This window comes from Stylophora pistillata, chromosome 9 (genome assembly GCF_964205215.1).
Source record: "Stylophora pistillata chromosome 9, jaStyPist1.2, whole genome shotgun sequence".
NCBI classification, from domain to species: domain Eukaryota; kingdom Metazoa; phylum Cnidaria; class Anthozoa; order Scleractinia; family Pocilloporidae; genus Stylophora; species Stylophora pistillata.
The window spans coordinates 1,142,636-1,160,626 of NC_142527.1; the positions used below are offsets into that span (position 1 = coordinate 1,142,636).

General features: G+C 41.4%; 1 protein-coding gene and 1 pseudogene across 1 annotated transcript; both read right to left on the reverse strand.

Moving 5' to 3' along the window:
- Positions 1 to 5,681: 5,681 nt before the first annotated feature.
- LOC111326172 (methionine adenosyltransferase 2 subunit beta) lies at positions 5,682 to 8,581 on the reverse strand. The gene is made up of 2 exons (XM_022930114.2): positions 8,017 to 8,581; positions 5,682 to 6,193 (listed from the first exon to the last, which is right to left on the reverse strand). The coding sequence occupies exons 1-2, from the start codon at positions 8,555 to 8,557 to the stop codon at positions 5,808 to 5,810; spliced, it is 927 nt and encodes a 308-aa protein (XP_022785849.2). The 5' UTR covers positions 8,558 to 8,581; the 3' UTR covers positions 5,682 to 5,807.
- A 1,989-nt stretch (positions 8,582 to 10,570) lies between these two features.
- Positions 10,571 to 16,468, reverse strand: LOC148722750 (uncharacterized; annotated as a pseudogene).
- Positions 16,469 to 17,991: the final 1,523 nt, after the last annotated feature.

A 17,991-nucleotide genomic window follows, 5' to 3' on the forward strand; every position in this document is an offset into this window, starting at 1 on the left:
AGAAGACAGTGTCCTTACAGAGACGGATGTTTGATTCCGCTCCAAAGTGGGCAGCGTGAGCCTTTTGTAGGATGGCGTTTCTTTTTGCCAGCGGGATAAGTACTTGCGTTCCTTTGTAGATGACCCCATCTTGATGGGTTAGTTCTTCCCTGAAGTTCCAATAGGGGTGTAAGCTGTGGGTAAGTTCCGATTTTCTTGAAGGCCAGCCTGTGGTTATGACCCTGATCAGGTGACAGAGGGTGGGGTCATTCGCAGTTGCAGATATGATGTCATTCAGAGTCTCAGAAGTGACCCTGGGGTTTTTGATGTCGCTGTCGATGTTAAGTCTGAAGATCTCAAAATTGGTCTGTTTTGAGTCGTTGATGGTGGGGAGAGGGGCCCTCGAGAGAGTGTCCGCCAGCATGAGTGACGTGCCTTTCTTGTATGTGGCTTTGATTTTGTACCGTTGCAGCCGCATCAGCATTTTCTGGAGGCGGCGAGGTGCTGAGTGTAGAGGCTTCTTGAATATTGTTTCTAAGGGTTGGTGGTCTGTGTGGACGTTCACTTCGCGGCCGTAAATCCAGAGGTCCCACTTGTCACAGGCCGACACTATAGCAAGGCATTCTTTTTCAATTTGAGCCCAGAGTTCTTCATTGGGGCGAAGGGTGCAGGATGTGTAAGCGACTGGTTGAAGGTCTCCGGAATCATTAGGCTGGAGGAGGGCTCCCCCAAGCCCTCCTTGTGAGGCATCCACTTGGAGGGTGACTGGCCTGTTGTTGTCAAAGTAAGCGAGGCATGGGGCACTGGTAATGAGACGCTTTGCTTGGGCAAATGTTTCCTGGTGTATGTCTGACCAGATGAAGTCACGATCCTGCTTTGTGAGGTCAAACAGGGGCTTGATCACGGGAGACAAGTTAGGGCAGAAAGTATTCAAGTAGTTCACCATGCCACAGAATCGCATCACTCCCTGCTTATCTGTAGGGGCCGGCATAGCAGAGATGGCCTTGACTTTGTTGGGGTCTGGTGTCACACCCAGGTTGGATATCACATGGCCCATAAAGGTGATCTGTGATAGTTTAAACTGAATTTTTTGCGGGTTGAACTTCAGGTGCTTGTCTCGAGCGCGCTTCATTAGGGCAAGAACATTGAGATCATGATTTCTGTTTGCTTCCTCAACTGTGTCGCCTTGGCCCACCACGAGGATGTCATCAGCTATGCAATACACATCGTGCAGACCCTCAAGGGCCTCATGCATTCGTAACTGAAATTCCTCTGGGGCACAACTAACGCCATAAGGGAGGCGGAGCCAACAGTATCGACCCCAGGGGGTGTGCATGGTGGTGAGCAGACTGGATTCATCTGTGAGCGCAACTTGAGTGAAGCCATCGAGGGCATCGAATATGGAGAATGTTTTATGCTTTTTCCTTGATAAGCGTGGAAGTATTTCCTGTATAGTAGGAATCTGGTAGCGCGGAATTATGATGGCTTTATTCAGCGTTTGGCTGGGATCTAAGCATAAGCGTATTTTGGTGGTGCCATCGGGGCGGGTCTTTTCTCTGACCGTCATGTTACTACACCAGTTTGTGGGTTGGTCCACCTTCTTGAGTTTTCCACATTTCACCATGGCGTCAAGTTGTGCTTTCACTTTTTCGAGTTTCGCCACCGGTACTCGATGGATGCCTGCATGGCAGGGTGTGACTTTAGGATCCAAAGTCAGATGGACTGGCTGACCCACATTTCCCAGACCCTCAAAGTTGTCTTTGTACGATGTAACCAATTGGGTCTGCTGGAGGTGGCCTGGGTCCAAGTCGGTTGTAGTTGCTGACTGGGGAGGTGTTGTCTGATCTGTGGAGGCCAGATGAATGCGGGGTAGTTTGATGTCTGACGTTGGGGAGGAGAACACTCTGTCTTTGTGAAATTTCAGTAGACCGAGACGCTTGCTGTCTCTACCACTTATGAGGGCGGGTTTGCCTGGGATGCATGCCGAGTCTATTACTTGAAATTCTAGTGTTTCGAAGTGGGAGACGCCCTCGCAGGCTAGACTGACTTTGCCCAATGGGCGAATAGGTTCTCCAGAGTAAGGAAATATCTTGACATGCGAGGGGCGTAGCGGGGCAGTTGCCGATATCTTCCTGAAGACTGATGATGGTAAGGTGTTACAGGATGCGGCAGAGTCTACTTGCATTAGCACTTTTATGTTCTTTTCAGGGCTAACGGAGACTGGGAGCCAGGTGAAGTATTTGTCGTCCTCCATGTCGTCACAAAGAGCAAAAGCTGAGAAAGAGTGGACGACGTAGTCATCATCATCATCAAGATACGTTGCAGATGCATCGTTCCCTTGAGAGAAGTGGTGAACAGTGTCTGAGCGCCGAGGGGGAGGGTGCTTGGCTTGTTTTCTTTGTTTCTTTTCAAAATCCAACTTGAACTTGTCTTTGGGGGATCTGCAGACCTTGGCAAGATGGTTCTCAGTCATATAACAATTGGTGCAGTAGGTACCTGGTTTGGTCGCTGGACAGTCCTTGCGGGGATGTCTAAGGCCTCCGCACCAACCACAGTTTCCACGACGGGGTGGTGTCGGTTTCGTTGCCAATTGATTGACTTCCTCTTCGAGGTTCGGGTTGGTAGAGTGCATAATGGCTAGGTTGGTGTTGTGAGCTGCTTCCCAGGACTTTGCACGAGCAAGTTGTTCATCGAATGTGTAGGGTGTTTTCCCGTCTTCCTTGTAGTGATGAAGGAGTAGTTCTCTAAGGTCTTTGTTGTGGACTCCTGTGCATAAGCGGTCGCGCATGAGCTCCTGGAGGGGGTCTGTCATCTCGGAATATTTGGATTTTCGGGCAATGCTTCTGATTCGGGTTTCAAAATCTGTGAGGGATTCGTTAGGTTTTTGTGTGCAATTGAAGAAGGCTAGTCGTTGGGGCATGACGTTGTCTTGACCGACAAAATGACCCTCTAAACGCTGCTGATATGTCCATGGCTGTTTTTTCTCTTCTGTTGTCATTTTCGGAAGGATTGTGGTATCAAAAATTTCCAAGACATCATCTGGGAGGGCGAGAAAGAAAGCCGCTATTTCGGATTGAGCCTTTTCTGGGACCCAGTGCTTTGGAGTCTTGGGCTTTTGCTGGCGTCCCTCCATTTTCGCTGTAGCAGGCACCAGGCATTGAATTTCCTGCGCCAAATTCTTACACTGGCTGCTTTGTCTTCGCGGAGCGAAAGGTTTGGTGGCTTGCCTTCGGCCATATTTGGTTCTTACGAGGTCGTTTCTCGGCCAGAGGTCGTCGAGAGTGTACGTCTGAATCAAAAACTCGTAGATTCCGTCGCTTGAAGGAGTTAAGGCATGGGATGGGGCGTAAAGGCAATCCCACTCCTGACACCAAGTTATTATGCAATACAGGACGCCATATTGGATGAGAACTCGTGTGTCTTTATTGAGTAGTCCAGAGTGCATCGCGCACCCTAACAGATCCACAAAGGCAATTATTGACTCACTAAAAGATCTGCAACCAGGGTAGTTACTTACTGTTTCGGGTATGGCAAGCAATCTCACTGACTCAAAGATTGTCAAAACAAAAGCAAGCAGACGTATCTCAGTGAGGGAATGTCAGCTAACTGATCCTACTGGCTCTGTGAAACTTGTAATGTGGGACTCCTTTGGGAACAAAATTCAGGAGGTGAAAACCTGTCTTCAACAATGTCCGTCTAAAGCATGAAGGCACCATTTTATCTCTTGTAACCTCCCCGTCCGGATGTTCAATCAAGCAGTGTAATAACTTTCCAAACATTTCTCCACCTGATCCACTTCCTTCAACAAAAAAAACCAATTACTTTGAAGTTATTGGAACCACAACTGTCTCTTCATACATAGTCTTTACAAATTGCTCAAAGAAAGTAGTATTAGATGGCTCCAAATCCACCGTTAAATGCCAACATTGCAGTGCCACTATGAGCACAAACAAATCTGCCAATCATTTTTATGCACGTGTTATTCTTAAACAGAATGAAACGAAAAGCACCTTAACCTTTTTCCACAGTTCATTAATGTCTCTGGTACACACATTTAATGAAAAAAAACAATAAGTCACTGACTGAATCTGATATAACAGAGGAGCAGTTGCAAGAAGTCATATTATCATTTTACTCCCTGAAAATAACATATGACTTTTCCACATTCAAAGTCCTAGAAATATCCAATTGATTCATTATCACAAGTTTCAATCAAAAGTCTGCAATAAACATTCAGTTGTTGCGTTTCATGTAACTCAGTTAATAAGAACACTTTTTTTAACATTATATGTTATTTCTAGAATCCGCTGTATAGTGGAAGAACACTAGCATTGTTTTACAAGCAAGGTACTGTTTTATATTCAAATTCATTTTTCACGTTTTGGAGATCATGCAACAAACATGCATCTCTCACCGTTAGGTTTCAGTTTATTTCTTAAACAAAACAAGGGCATGTATGTGCTGTTTAATGAAAGGCTATGTAATGTATTCGACAGTTTCTGTGAACTCAAAGCTACATAACTCTTTCACTTACTAACAACAAAGTAGATTTTTCTTAAGCCTGCTAGGTTGTTTGTAGAGTCCTCTGTATAGTGCAGCAATTGTTGAGTTAAGGTCGGGACACACTAGGCGACAAGTCACAGCAACTGCAAAGCTGGCTTACATTCTTGTCACTGCTACTTTTCACCTCGTCCATCCCGACTTTTATTGTCAAAAGCAATACACTGTACGTAAAAGTTAAATTTTATACAAGTTTTGAAAATGATGCACTGAACAAGCATCTCACATCTGTTCAGTTACAGTTTATCTCTCAAACAGAACAAATGCTATGTAACGTATTACACAGCTTCTACAGAATAAAGCATCATGTTTGTTTGTGCATTTTTTTTTACAGTGTACCGTTCATTCCAAATGCATCTCTACATCCTTAACCATTCAATAACTACTTCGCATTCATTTCACACTAGACACGCGTACGCAGAGCGGACCTATTTTTTTGACTAAAGGCTGATAGTTTCAAAAGAAACTGTTTGGGGCTGTGTCGGTGGGAGTAACAAAATAATTTGGATATATCAACAAAGTTGAAATGGTAAATTGGTCTCCGCAACGATTACAAAAGCTGACGTTTCGCGCGTTAGCCCTTCGTCGGAGCTCCGACGAAGGGCTAACGCTCGAAACGTCAGCTTTTGTAATCGTTACGGTGGCCAATTTACCATTTCAACTTTGTTGATATATCCAAATTATTTTTATTGACGTACAGGAAGCTTGAGTGATGATTGTAGGTGGTAAGTTTGGGTAGAAATAAGTCGAGGGTCATTAACATTAATTGATGTTGATGATTGGGGATTCGAATGCTTTTATTTGTGTGAAAAATATTACAGACGGCGGGGCGCTACGAAATTCTTGTAAAAACAACCGTCCATTGAGTAATAAAAAAAAACAACGAAAATTAATCGGTTGGGTAGGATGCTTAACGCCCATTTGTTAACCTTGTTATATAATCTCTCCGAAACTAGCGAGATTAGCTTACATAATCTGCGAGAAATAATACGGATGCTGTAAGTAGTGAAGTTAATCTCCTTAGTATCGTTGGAACTACATCGCGTCGCCACAAGGAAGGCGACTTTCTCGCGCGTTCTACTGTTAAGTCCCAGGTAGCTCATGACCTTTTTGCTTTGCAAAAGGGAAACATATAAAACTGCTTCGCAAGCATTCTCGTCTATTTATTCGTCAATTTGATTTTGTTAGATTTATTATTACTTTCACTTTATCAGTTCACATTGCATGTATCTTTTTTCCCTTTCAAAATTGTCCCCAGCTAATGAGAGCTACACAAACGGTTGCAAACATCGTTTAATTGCTTGCTTAAATGGAGTACGCATGCTTGCTCCGCCATCTTGCATCATAGTCTCCAATCTCGAACACTCAAGGGCTGTATTGTGAGGCCTTGGTGTTCCCGTGGGAGGGTTGGGATTTGCTGTCAAGTGACTGTGAGGCAAATCAAAAATTTCAGCCATATGACAAGCCATGGAATATTTTGACATGGCTTCAGTGCTGCTCCAGTGCCAAATCCCAGTCATTGTATGATCAGTGATGTGCTTTTCTGCAATAAATTTGCAAACAGCAGCAACATCGTCCACCAGGGTTGGATAACGGATTTGATAATCATCAATTATGGCAGGTTTCTCCTCCTGCTTGACAGCATCAAATAAAACTGCAATGGAGATAAACAAATGCTCTTATGCCCTCCAGATAATGCAAACAATTCACAAAATTGAATTATTTAGAATAATTCATAAGTACATGTATTATATATTGGGAAAGAAAGACTTCTTGGGAAATCACTACTTTTGCCAAAGCACAACACAAGGATGGCAAGCAATTCAAGACAAGACTTTTTTTTGAAAAAAAAACAAAACAAAACAAAAAAAAAAAGGAGTTCTGTAGTATCAAAAATAAGTCTATATAGAAAAAAAAATTAAAAATGCTTGTGTACTCTGTCATAATGCTAGTACCTTGAAACTACAATATAAAAGTTCTGACCACCCACTGTGCAAAGATGTAAGGTAGTGTTGAAGAAGGATGTCAACTTACTGCATGTGCACTGTGGTGAAGGAAAATCTGAGTAAATACACTGTGAGGCTAATACCCTCACCACATCTTAGTATCACATAGCACCTTTAATAATCCATCAAATATTTTTGCTCACACACAATTGGTCTAAATGCATCATGTGACCAAATATCCCTAGCTAACACTGGGGAATATCCAAGAAAATCACCCAAGTGATATTCCCCAATTTATTTTCAAACTGTGCAGCAAACAGCAACCTGTAAGTAACCATTTTCTTGTGCAGGTTGTAAAATATTTGAAGAATAATAAACACAATAGCCTCTATTTGGTGCAAAAATATGCCTGCATATTTGTTCTTGGACATTATCTGTTCCCTGAAGATGACAGTTTTCCTTTGAGCTTTGCTCTAGGAAAACTGTTCACATCTCCGAACACACAATGTCCACAGACAAATATCCATTCATAGTATTGACCCAAATAGGGTATATTTTTTATTTATTCAAAGTAAACTGAGTTTAAATACTTCATTAAAGTATTAAGTGTCCACTATCAATTATGGTCATGATTACACTCTAAAATTTTCTTAATTATACCAATCTTTATCTATGAGTAAATTTTTCTGGTCCACAGCACTCTTTAAGAACCTTACATGCTTGAAAGCCTCTTCATGAGCCTGCTGAGATTCTCAGACTCTCAAATCTCAACCATTTGTCACACCTTTTCCTCTGAAATAATTTCCATGTGTTCGTTTGAGTAAGAGCATAAACCTGGTTATAGCATCTTACTTTTAGTAGATAAGCTCCCAACAGCCAGATAAGAAATTTGCACAGAATTAAGACTTCAGCTTGGTGATCAGGAAAAAACTTGGCTGTTCAAAGTTTGTACTTGGTGGATATAGGTGTTATGGGGTGCATGAGCTTGTTACATTATAAGAGTGCAATGTATCCCAGATATTGGGAGAGCACATCTTTCCACAATGACATAATAGTGCTTATGTCGTTAATCAAGGGCTGTACGTAATACACAAAGTTAAGGTGGCCCCTTAAAAAATCATAAAACAAGAGCCTCAAAGAACCAAACCCAAGATATAATAGGTACAATGTAAGTAACTGAACTTAACTCTGTCATTTCACAACAGTCCAACTGAATCTATTAACCCTTTGCACAGAACACACAATTTTTTTTTTTATCCCACTATCTGAGCCAGCCTGGATACCTGAACCATACTGGGAGATCAACTCCCATATGTTTTCATACGAGTTCCATAGAACTTTCATGGGTAGTGAGAGAGGGGTTGCTGTTCCACAGCCTGTCCCTGGGTGGCAATGATGCCGAAACTAAACAATACCCCTCCACATTGTGGCTGAGCTTAGAAGAACACGATTAAGAATTATAGACACTCTTCCTATTCTTCCCAAAACAATTATGCAATACAATCATAATGTGACTACACTGTCCACGCACCCGTTACTGCGCTTTCCTTTAGATATTCCACATCTCCGTACAAAATGGGAACTCGAAGAATCCCTCCATCACGATAATGCATAACCTGTTCTCCCTCCAGTTTGCTTTTACCATACTTGTTCAATGGGTTAGCTTGGTCCTGCGGTTTGTACGGAGGATTGGTTCCATCAAACACATAATCAGTACTTATATAAAGCATGAAGTGATCTGGAGTCTCCCTGTCACTGTTCAGCTCGTTGATGGCTTCTACCAATGCCTTGGTTACACCGACATTCATTTTCGTGCATGTTTCCTCGTCATTCTCCACAACATCTGGTCTTCTCTCGGCCGCAGCGTGTATCAGAACATGAGGTTTGAACTCACTTACGACTCGTTTGCTTTCGTCAAAATCAAGAAGATCAACCTTTTTAAGAGCTCCCGCAGCTCGAGAATGAGCTAGTCCCAACACTTCCCATTTTTCAGAGTTCAAGAATTGCTTCATGATTGCCCTACCAAGGAGACCAGAAGCACCAGTGATAATCACGCGCTGTTTAGCCGCCATTTTGAAATGAAAGTGGTTACCAGGTAACCCGTCCAAACATATGCACTAAATGCAAATATGGCGAAATATGGCGACACATGTAATAATCTTTTTGTGTTTCCACGTGAAGACGAGTCTAGTGAGTCCAGAACAATGGCAATTCAAATTGGACGCCATATTTGCATTCGGTGCATTTCATGACGTCCTCTACTGGCAAAGAAAACGTCTTCACTAAGTAACCCATTAACGGTAAGCAGCACATACAGCCACAAACAACCACAAACAGCCACAAACAGCCACAAACAGCCACAAACAGCCACAAACAGCCACAAAGAGCTCAGTTTTAGAAAATCTCAAAAGTGCTCAACCTAAGCATATAGCATGGAGAGCAGAATTTTTTCGCGTTCCTTCTTCGGCGCGAGTCAGACAGGCTTTCGGCTAAAAAATCGCGGACAAGTAGTGTCTTTGGTGAGGATGAAAACGTTTCCCTTGAATTTCCCACTGAAGGAAAACAGCTTAAATTCGATTTCATCAAATTATTCTTGCAAGGGCCGAGAAGAAGAAGACGCCTTGGGGGTTGAATAAACAAACTGTCAAACTGTCACAAGTCTCAACAGTAGTTATACAACAACAACCACAACAACAACTTGATTTTTTTTTTCACCCCAAAATATACAAGAAAACAAAATTTATAATAATAGTACAGACAATGATAAGGGCGCTGGCTGCCCGAAATAACCTAAGAGTTAAAAATGCCTGGCATTAGGTTATTTCCAATAATGGATATTATTATATATGGTTATTTCCAATAAATATATTTTATTAGACGTTTTGTTGCGTAGTATCGCTGAGTATTTTTGTGAGTTGTGCCGTATTTTGACGAGCCCGTAGGGCGAGTCAAAATACAAATAACGAGTAAAAATACTCAGCGATACTACACAACAAAACGTCTAATAAGTTATTTATCATCCAACACGCCAAACCGTGTTATTTCACTGCGGGCGAATTTCGCGGATATTTATTTACAGGGAGTCCGTGACAGAAGTATGCGAAGCGGAATGGAATTGGCGCGTTGTTGTGTTGCTGTTTCTATTTTCTTCATTAAATGAAGAAATTTTCTGGTCGTCAAGCTGTTTTTCTTCGTTCGATTCATCTAATGAACTTGGATCTATATTTTCCAGCCATTCTGACTTTTTGTCGTCGGAAATATGATTCAAATTGACCGCCACTTTATTTTTTTCGTAACTACAATCCAATTCTTCGCTTGCGCGATGCGCGAAAACCTGTTTAACCGGTACTACAATAGACAAGTACAAATACCGCGTGATATTTGTACTCGTCTATGGCGTTATTTGTACTCGTCTAGGTGTAATTGGATAATAATGGATGTTATTTCCAACTCTTAGGTTATATCCAATAATGGATATTATACGTATGATGCACGATCCTCGCAGTAGATAGCGCTATTTAAGCAATAGCGAAAATCAGACCTGAAAAAAAATCAGGCCTGTACGGGACTCGAACCACTGACCTCTGCGATACTAGTGCAGCGCTCTTACCAATTGAGCTAACAAGCCAACTGAGAGCAGGCCGTTAAGTTGATTCGTAATGAACCCGTGAAAGTGATAAATGAGATAGAATAAATATATGAAAATCATATATTTTGAACTGCGGTATTTGATACGTATGATGCACGATCCTCGCAGTAGATAGCGCTATTTAAGCAATAGCGAAAATCAGACCTGAAAAAAATCAGGCCTGTACGGGACTCGAACCACTGACCTCTGCGATACTAGTGCAGCGCTCTTACCAATTGAGCTAACAAGCCAACTGAGAGCAGGCCGTTAAGTTGATTCGTAATGAACCCGTGAAAGTGATAAATGAGATAGAATAAATATATGAAAATCATATTTAAAAAAATATGATTTTCATATATATGAAATATGAAAATCATACCGCAGAAATATGAAAATATGAAAATCATACCGCAGTTCACAATATATGATTTTCATATATTTATTCTATCTCAATGGATACTATGTTGCTTACGAGCCGACCTGGCAACCATCACGGACATGTCTTTGTACTTACAGTCGACACGACTCAGTAAGTTAATCCTGTACTTTAAAACGATGCTATGTGATATGGATATTCCATTGTAGATCGGGGAAACAGGAAACAACAGAGTCAGTTTTTGTCTATATCAAAGGAATTGTGATTCTACGGTAACACGAAGGTGGGTGTAAGACGTAGTCATCGTTTGGACTACGTACTTCGCTGCGAACCCAAAGAGCAAACATAAGTGAAGTGAAAGTGAGCTGTATAAGATTACTTTGTATAAGACTGCCGGAGTTTAGAGCCTCGTCTTGAAAAGTATGACTGAATTTGCTGTTTGGACAAAAATTCACTTACTGTGAACAGTTTTTCCCCTTCCTAGTTCCGCGCGTAACGCATGTCACGTGCAACATCCACTGGATCAAGTTTCACTCCTGTTGCTTGCCCGACTTTAAATTTCGCGTCTAAGTACTGTCGCTGGGAATCACTAAACCTCCTTGCCTTTCTAGTGGATCTTAAGGCCCACCCTTGTGGAAGAACCTCAGTTGTTACCAGGCATTGACTTGACTCGGCCTTCACGGATGGCAGGTTGTTCGCCTCACAGAGTAGTTTGTCATGGTCTAATACTTTGGCCTAGTCCATAAGACTTTCTCTGACCGGTAGAAACTCGCATTGTCCATGCAATAAGTGATTTTCCAAAGCATAGTGACGCTGATACATCTTAACACAACCCTCGGGAGGACAAGAAAACATAGCGCCTAAGGTCTTGGTCCTCTTCCTTCTCATCTGGATGTTGTTCACCAGTTTCTTGTTAACTGGGTTTTGGCTTATCGACCGCCTGAGATACTTCTGAGAAGTCCCCTGAGGAAAACTGGCACTCAAAGCTGGGCGGCTGTGAATAATCTGGAACTAAAAAGCCAAATGAAAATGTAATAAAATGACACAAGTTTCGGCTCCGCAAATGGATAGTGTTTTTTTTTTTTTGGTTGTCGTCTTTGTTGTTTTGGAAGGATAAGTAATGGTTGGTAAACTAGACTGTAGAACATGATTACGACTTCAACAAGAGAAAAAGAGTTTCTTATCCCAGTGTGCTTTCTCGTCCACTATTTTTCTTTTCTTTTAAAAAAATTTCATTCCGTGGACACTGCATGACGGCAGCATAGGACCGTGTACTTAACATTTAAGGTTAAATAGGTGGAATGAATTAAAACTTTCCCCATTTGTTTTGCATACCTGGTACCTTCCTTACCTCGCTAACATTGTACGCTTTCCAAAACAGTGATGGTTTTCTCAGAATACAAAAAGTTGTTCAAAGAGTTAATGCCAGACCATTTCACTGAAAGTTGAGCATCCCTTTGGGTACTATAGGCATCAACAATAACCGCTCTAACATGTGGTATTCCACCATTTCGAAAACATGGCATTCAAGAAGTCATTAGCGTTCAACACATCATGACCTTCGTTGATGTATCTCCTTACGTAGGCTCTGACAGTAGCCGTCTTTCCGTCGTAAGGACCCTTCCCTCCCTGTGGATCACTGAAGTCAACCTTCGTACTACGATACCAGTTTTAGATTCCATTTGAGCACAGCTTGCCAGCATTTCAGCAGAATGGTAGCAAACGGCGTTGCCTTGCCGGAGAAAAGCATTTGTCAGCTCGGGATGCTCTAGTTTCAGGGTGCGTAAGGTGTGTTCAATTATTCGCACAACAGAGTAGCTGTCCTGCTTGCAGTTCTCCAAAACATGCACAAATGCCTGGTGTTGGAAACATTGCTTGATCTTGCGCGTAACCACATTTATGTGCCACGAAATTCCCCGCTTAGCAAACCAATCAGAATGCGACTCTCGGTATTTTTGTGGGAGGAATTTCATGGCCCAATCCTGGGTTACGTGAACAGACTTTTCATCAAGGGTATTCAGTATCGATGTTCTTGCCTCGTCCTGTTTGCAACTTCGTAGCTGATGTGCTTTCCACCCTTTGATGCTGTCTACCGCTTGTAGGCAAGAATACGTCAAATCGTCCAATTCCTCTGGACTCACTTCGCAGTGCACAAAACAATTTTCGAATTTTTCAAGAACGTCCTTCAGGATCTCACACTGCATGCAGTGTTTGTCGTGTGAATGATTGCACGTGCTTCTAAATGGACCCTCCTCACTGTCACTCAAAGCATACGTAGTGCAGTGATCCGCAATAGTTGCAGATTCAGCAACATGAGCCTGGAATCATGACAAAAATGTTTTGAGACAATGTACTATAACTTGATAAGTAATTGATTTGAAAAAGATTGTCATTACAAAGCGTAAAAGCAGAAGCGAGTGCATTAATATCACGCTCTTGTTCGATCTTGTTATAAGCCACTTCAAAAAAAAAATGCTAACTATCGCCAATGCTCTCGTGCTTTCACATGGCAAACCTTTTCCTGAAATCACATACTTTGATTACAGCTGATATACCTTATATTCAGCCTTCAAGCAATGCTTTGCTTCCTTAAAAAATTTTTGATAATGGCTCACCCGGTCTCTTCTAAGACCGAACTCTCCTAAACGGTCCAAAATACGGTGCAAATCATCAAATCCTTTCGCTCCTTCTGCCGCAATGTAATCGAGTCCTTGTAAAGATTTCCTTACCGTTACGCTACAGCAAGACAAAATGCGAAGCATGGTCGATGGACCAAATGGTTTGAAATTTGTTTCGTAGCAGTACTGTATGTATTGCTTAACAATACGCTGTGGTATCATATTACGTATCACATTGGGTGTCTCCAAAACTTTACCAGACGAAAGATGTAAGTATCGCTGGCCAAAAGAAAGGTCTTCAATGATGTGGGGCCTTGTAATGAATGATATGAAATGGTCCAGTTGGTTGGAGTCAACACACATTCTTGGGCTTTTTCGTAGGGGTAGTGGAACACCTCGGCCGTACTCTTTTTTGTGCCTCCTGGCTAAGGCAAATTTGAATTCAGTGACGCTGGGTATGTAGGCCTGTATTTTCTCAAAGGTAGTAAGGTCCGACATAACTGATAATAATTGGCGCCGTGTCGCCCAGCTTGATGCGTTGTTGTACGTTTCAGCCAAGGACTCCAAGTATTTCCGATCTGACTGAGACTCCTCTGCTATCCCCAAGGCGTTCTCCACAGACTTAGACGCCTTTAGCGCCTCCCATAACGGACCAGCATTGCCAGGTACAATCACATTCAGAGCTGCTACTATTGACTCTTTAGCTTTTGATACTCGACTTCTTCTGGTGCGCAAACTTGTGTCTTGCCATTTTTTCTTGTACACGCCAATAGTGCTTCCAACGTTGCAGGCACTTAAAAATTCATTTAACTTTGTTCTCTGTGCTCCTTGTGTACGTTGGTCCTCGGCACTGGAAGTCTCACCACAGCTGCCTGTATCTTCTGGAAGATAAAGACTTGTTTCCTCTTCAATAAAGAGTTGGCTCATTGATTGAGACAGTTGGTCAGCCTCCTAACGAAAAGACACATTACTTAGCCAATGCCAAAGAAGGATTTAAAGTCCCTAATCTATTTAAAGGTCTTTGCAATTACTTATTTTTAGAAGTGTTCTATTCCAAAACAATGAAATTTAATCAATTCACTAATGTTTAAATGCTCCATCAGGTGACAGGTGATAATCACATTAATTCGTAACCAGTCTCCCGATAGTTTCTATAATCACATTAATTCGTAACCAGTCTCCCGATCGTTCTAAAATTGGCCAATTGTAATGTCATACATATTACTCGACTCTTCTTTATCTGAAATCTGGAAAGTTCCTAGTGAGTCCTCGAATATGTTCTTCCAGAAAAAAGTGTCTAAATATATACTTCCTAAATGCAATTTATGGACTTTGATAAAAAAATTGTTAAATTTTAGAGTTGTTTTTAGTGCCGCTAGTTTGAGGGTACAAATGTTTTTACTTTTTTCGTGCTTTGTTTTATTTTCGCTTTTTTTTCTCCTAGCTTCCCAGTTTCAGTTAGATCCACACCCGAGATTTCAAAACGCAACTATAATATACCGACCGATGGCACAGATGTATCGTTCTTTTAAACGGCACAACTTTGCCCTGGTATAATTTAACTTACAACGTCAAGTCGCGGTTCCCCTGGACTTGAGGAAGTGGATTCTGGCCCTTCGTATTCGTTGTTTCCATGTGTTCCATCTCGGAATTTAGGCGCTGTTAGAGTTACCTCATCGTCTTTCCTTTGAATACTTAGCCTTGTTCGACATTGTTTGCATATGGCTAATATTGAAATAAATAGATTAACTGCCTGTCATTCTTCAGCTAACCATTATGGATAATCTAAGTCTACAATTGCCAACTCCAAAATTCTCCTCGACAATTACTTTGAAAAAAATATCAAGAAAGGAGTAAAGAATTTAAAAAAATAATTCAATTTCACTAGCGGCAGGCATCAGCAGTCTTTAAAACATTTACTAGAACACGATGAAAAAGTGATTCTTCTTTAAAATTGATGGATTACCCAAACTTCGCGTACATCAAAGCAGTAGTACTTACGAGAACCCACGGGCAATAGAATTTGCGTCTGGATATACAGGTTTCTCAACTGAGCCATATTTATCCCTCGATCACCTTTCAGGTTCTTTTCATGCTGTTTCCACTTGTCTGGACAAGAACAGTTCTTCTTGTTGTTACGCCATCTTATTCCCAAAGGTCCCGGTGACGAGGACATATTGTTGTGTTCAAATGCCCCTCATCTATTTCAAAGCAACCTTGGAGAACATGTTTAAATGTTTACTTAACCGCTTGGCTAGAGCCAGATTAAAGTTTAGTCAGGGGTAACGTTAGCCCTAGATCCCTAGGATTTGTTGCAAGAGCATCGCGCCAATGATTCGGAGTACAATTGTACTGCTGGATGCTTTGGCGTGTGTTCTTGATATCACACGAGCACGTTATTTGGCTGCTCAGTCCAAGCTGGTCACCATGGTCATTTCAGGAGCCCATGAGTCCTCCCACGGTCGAATCCCTTGGGAGATCTTAGGGCGAGGCGGTAAATTTTTTCCAGCCTCGTCCCCAGGGCTGTTAGGTTGATCTCTCAACCAGTTCTGCAGCTTTTTCTACAATCAAAACGTTATTTTATAACTCCGGTGTAAAAGTGTGATGCCTTCACTTCTTTTCCTCACGAAAGAGTGTGCCAGTCATACCTAAAGTTCTTTATGCTCATCACAACCGAGTCATCTCTTACAGGGAATTGTGGCGATGAAGAATTATGCGAAAGCATCCAGTATTATGTGGTGCTTACTATGGGTAGAGGCTCCACCCGAAAGGGGTACCCTTTTCAAGCTTCAGGGTGTTGGGGTCCCACGAGTTCAAGATGAAATGAATGAAAGGCTAAGGAAATTTGTCAGTTTGGTATTTAAAAGCGCCGTTTAAATATATTTGTTAACAGTTGTACCATAAGGGTGTATTTTTTTAAAGTTTAATTTAGTTTCAATTAGTATTTCCTTGTTATTTAGAAGGTATACGTAAGGGGTACCATTTTTTAAGTGAAAGGTGCAGCGAAGAGGTACATTTTCCTCAAAACTGGCATATGAAAAGGTAAGGGTGTCGGCGCAGGGCCTGCTCATACAACACTTTGTTGAGTACCTCTCCCCCCTCGGGAATTTTCAACTTTTACGCAATATTTTTTGCGCCACAAATCGGACACACAAAATTACAGCAGAAGAAAACACTGACCTGCTCTGGCCAACAGAAACCTTGCCTCATCCAAGGAAGAGTCCTTTACATTCGTGAGTTTCAGGTGGCCTTGAATATCCTTATGACATTCTCCAATAAAAGTACAATGAACGTTTCCAAGATCGGAAACACTTGGACCACACAGACCCCCAACGAGTTTCGAGTAACTACAGGTAGCCATTAATTCCTTCTATTCACGTACAGGAATGGAAATATTAGCTGAGAATGCCAAGCGAAACTACAAGCGAAAATCCGTTCAGACTTCACTGAAAAAAGTTCGCACGTTTGCGGTGGAAAATGGAATAGTCGCACAGTGAGCCACTATGGCGCGCTGTCGCTTTTATTGATTTAGTGCACGTGCCAAGGTACGTTTCGTCAATTTTAATACAATTTTAAATCTTCCTTATTGGTTTTTTTGGCTCTATTAGTTTCTGTTAATTCTGAAGCCGTTATAAGTTTGTAGACTGAATACGAATTAGAACGGAGGTAGGGTATTTTGATTTCATGATGATAAAGTAAACAACTATGTACTGCATGTCTGGAATATATTTCTGATATAAATAGAAGCTCCTTTTCGGCGCGTACTTAAGGAAAGATAGTAAACTAAACAAGTAACCGGTCTTATTTTAATAGCCAAGGGAAAAGGCTGCATTCTTAGTAAAATTTCAATTGCGTTCCAAGTTTACTCTTGTATTCGTCATTGCAAACCCAGGTTCAAAAGTTGTAAATTTCACGCAAGTACCGTTGATGTTTTCAGTTCTCAAAACTTTGAGAAATTTTATTTCATAAATTGAAAGAAGACGGATTGCTCTTTCTCTGGGATAGCATTTGCACAACGAAAGCCATGTACCAGGAAAGGTTTTTGGCCGTTAAAAAAAAGGCAAAATTGATAGTCACGATGAGATTGTTTTCGAGGGTGATTTAAAAAAAAAAATTAAAAATTCAGATTGGAATCTTTTGAAATTATAACAACGTTTTCACACAAAGGAAGGGTCACAAAATTATCTTATATAGGAATAGTCATGGTATTCATGGTATTTGATTCCGTTTCTATTCACCGCGCGAGGATGCGAAGCACATTTTTCGGTGGTTTAAGGGCCTCTCGGGAGTGAAAATTCAAAAAAATTATTTTTTTGGAAAATACCAAGCACAAGAAACTGAATCTTGTGTTTTCTACGTTCTGGTTCTCACGTTCGTCTCTCATTTTCTTAATAGACTCTCTTCATGAGATCTTAGATACCCTTGGGAGTGTTAGAGGTCGTGATCTGGACGGAATTTAGGAAGTATTTTTCCTGGTGCCATGTGTAGTGCCCTCTCTCTTTCTTTTTTTTTTTTTTGAAAGAAAATGTCTCTCTTTGGTCCTCTGGAGAACGGTTCAGGACGCAGTTATCACAAATTAGGAACCAGCTCCTGACATCAGAATACAGTTTAGAGTGTAATATCATAGGTAACAAACTACTCCTTAATTTTGGCGCGAAATTTCAGCGTTAATTTTTAATTTCACATGTGAAATTACAAAATTGCCATGGTAACATCTCTTGTATCTCAATCAGAGCCAAGATGGCGTCGAGATTTAAGAAGGTGACCCTTGAAGACGGTACGAAATTAAAAGAAGCGGCAGAAAATTTGAATACGCAAAAGAGCACAATTCACTGGGTGCGAGTTTTTGAGAAGTGGTGTGACGAAAATGACCTTGAGAAAAAC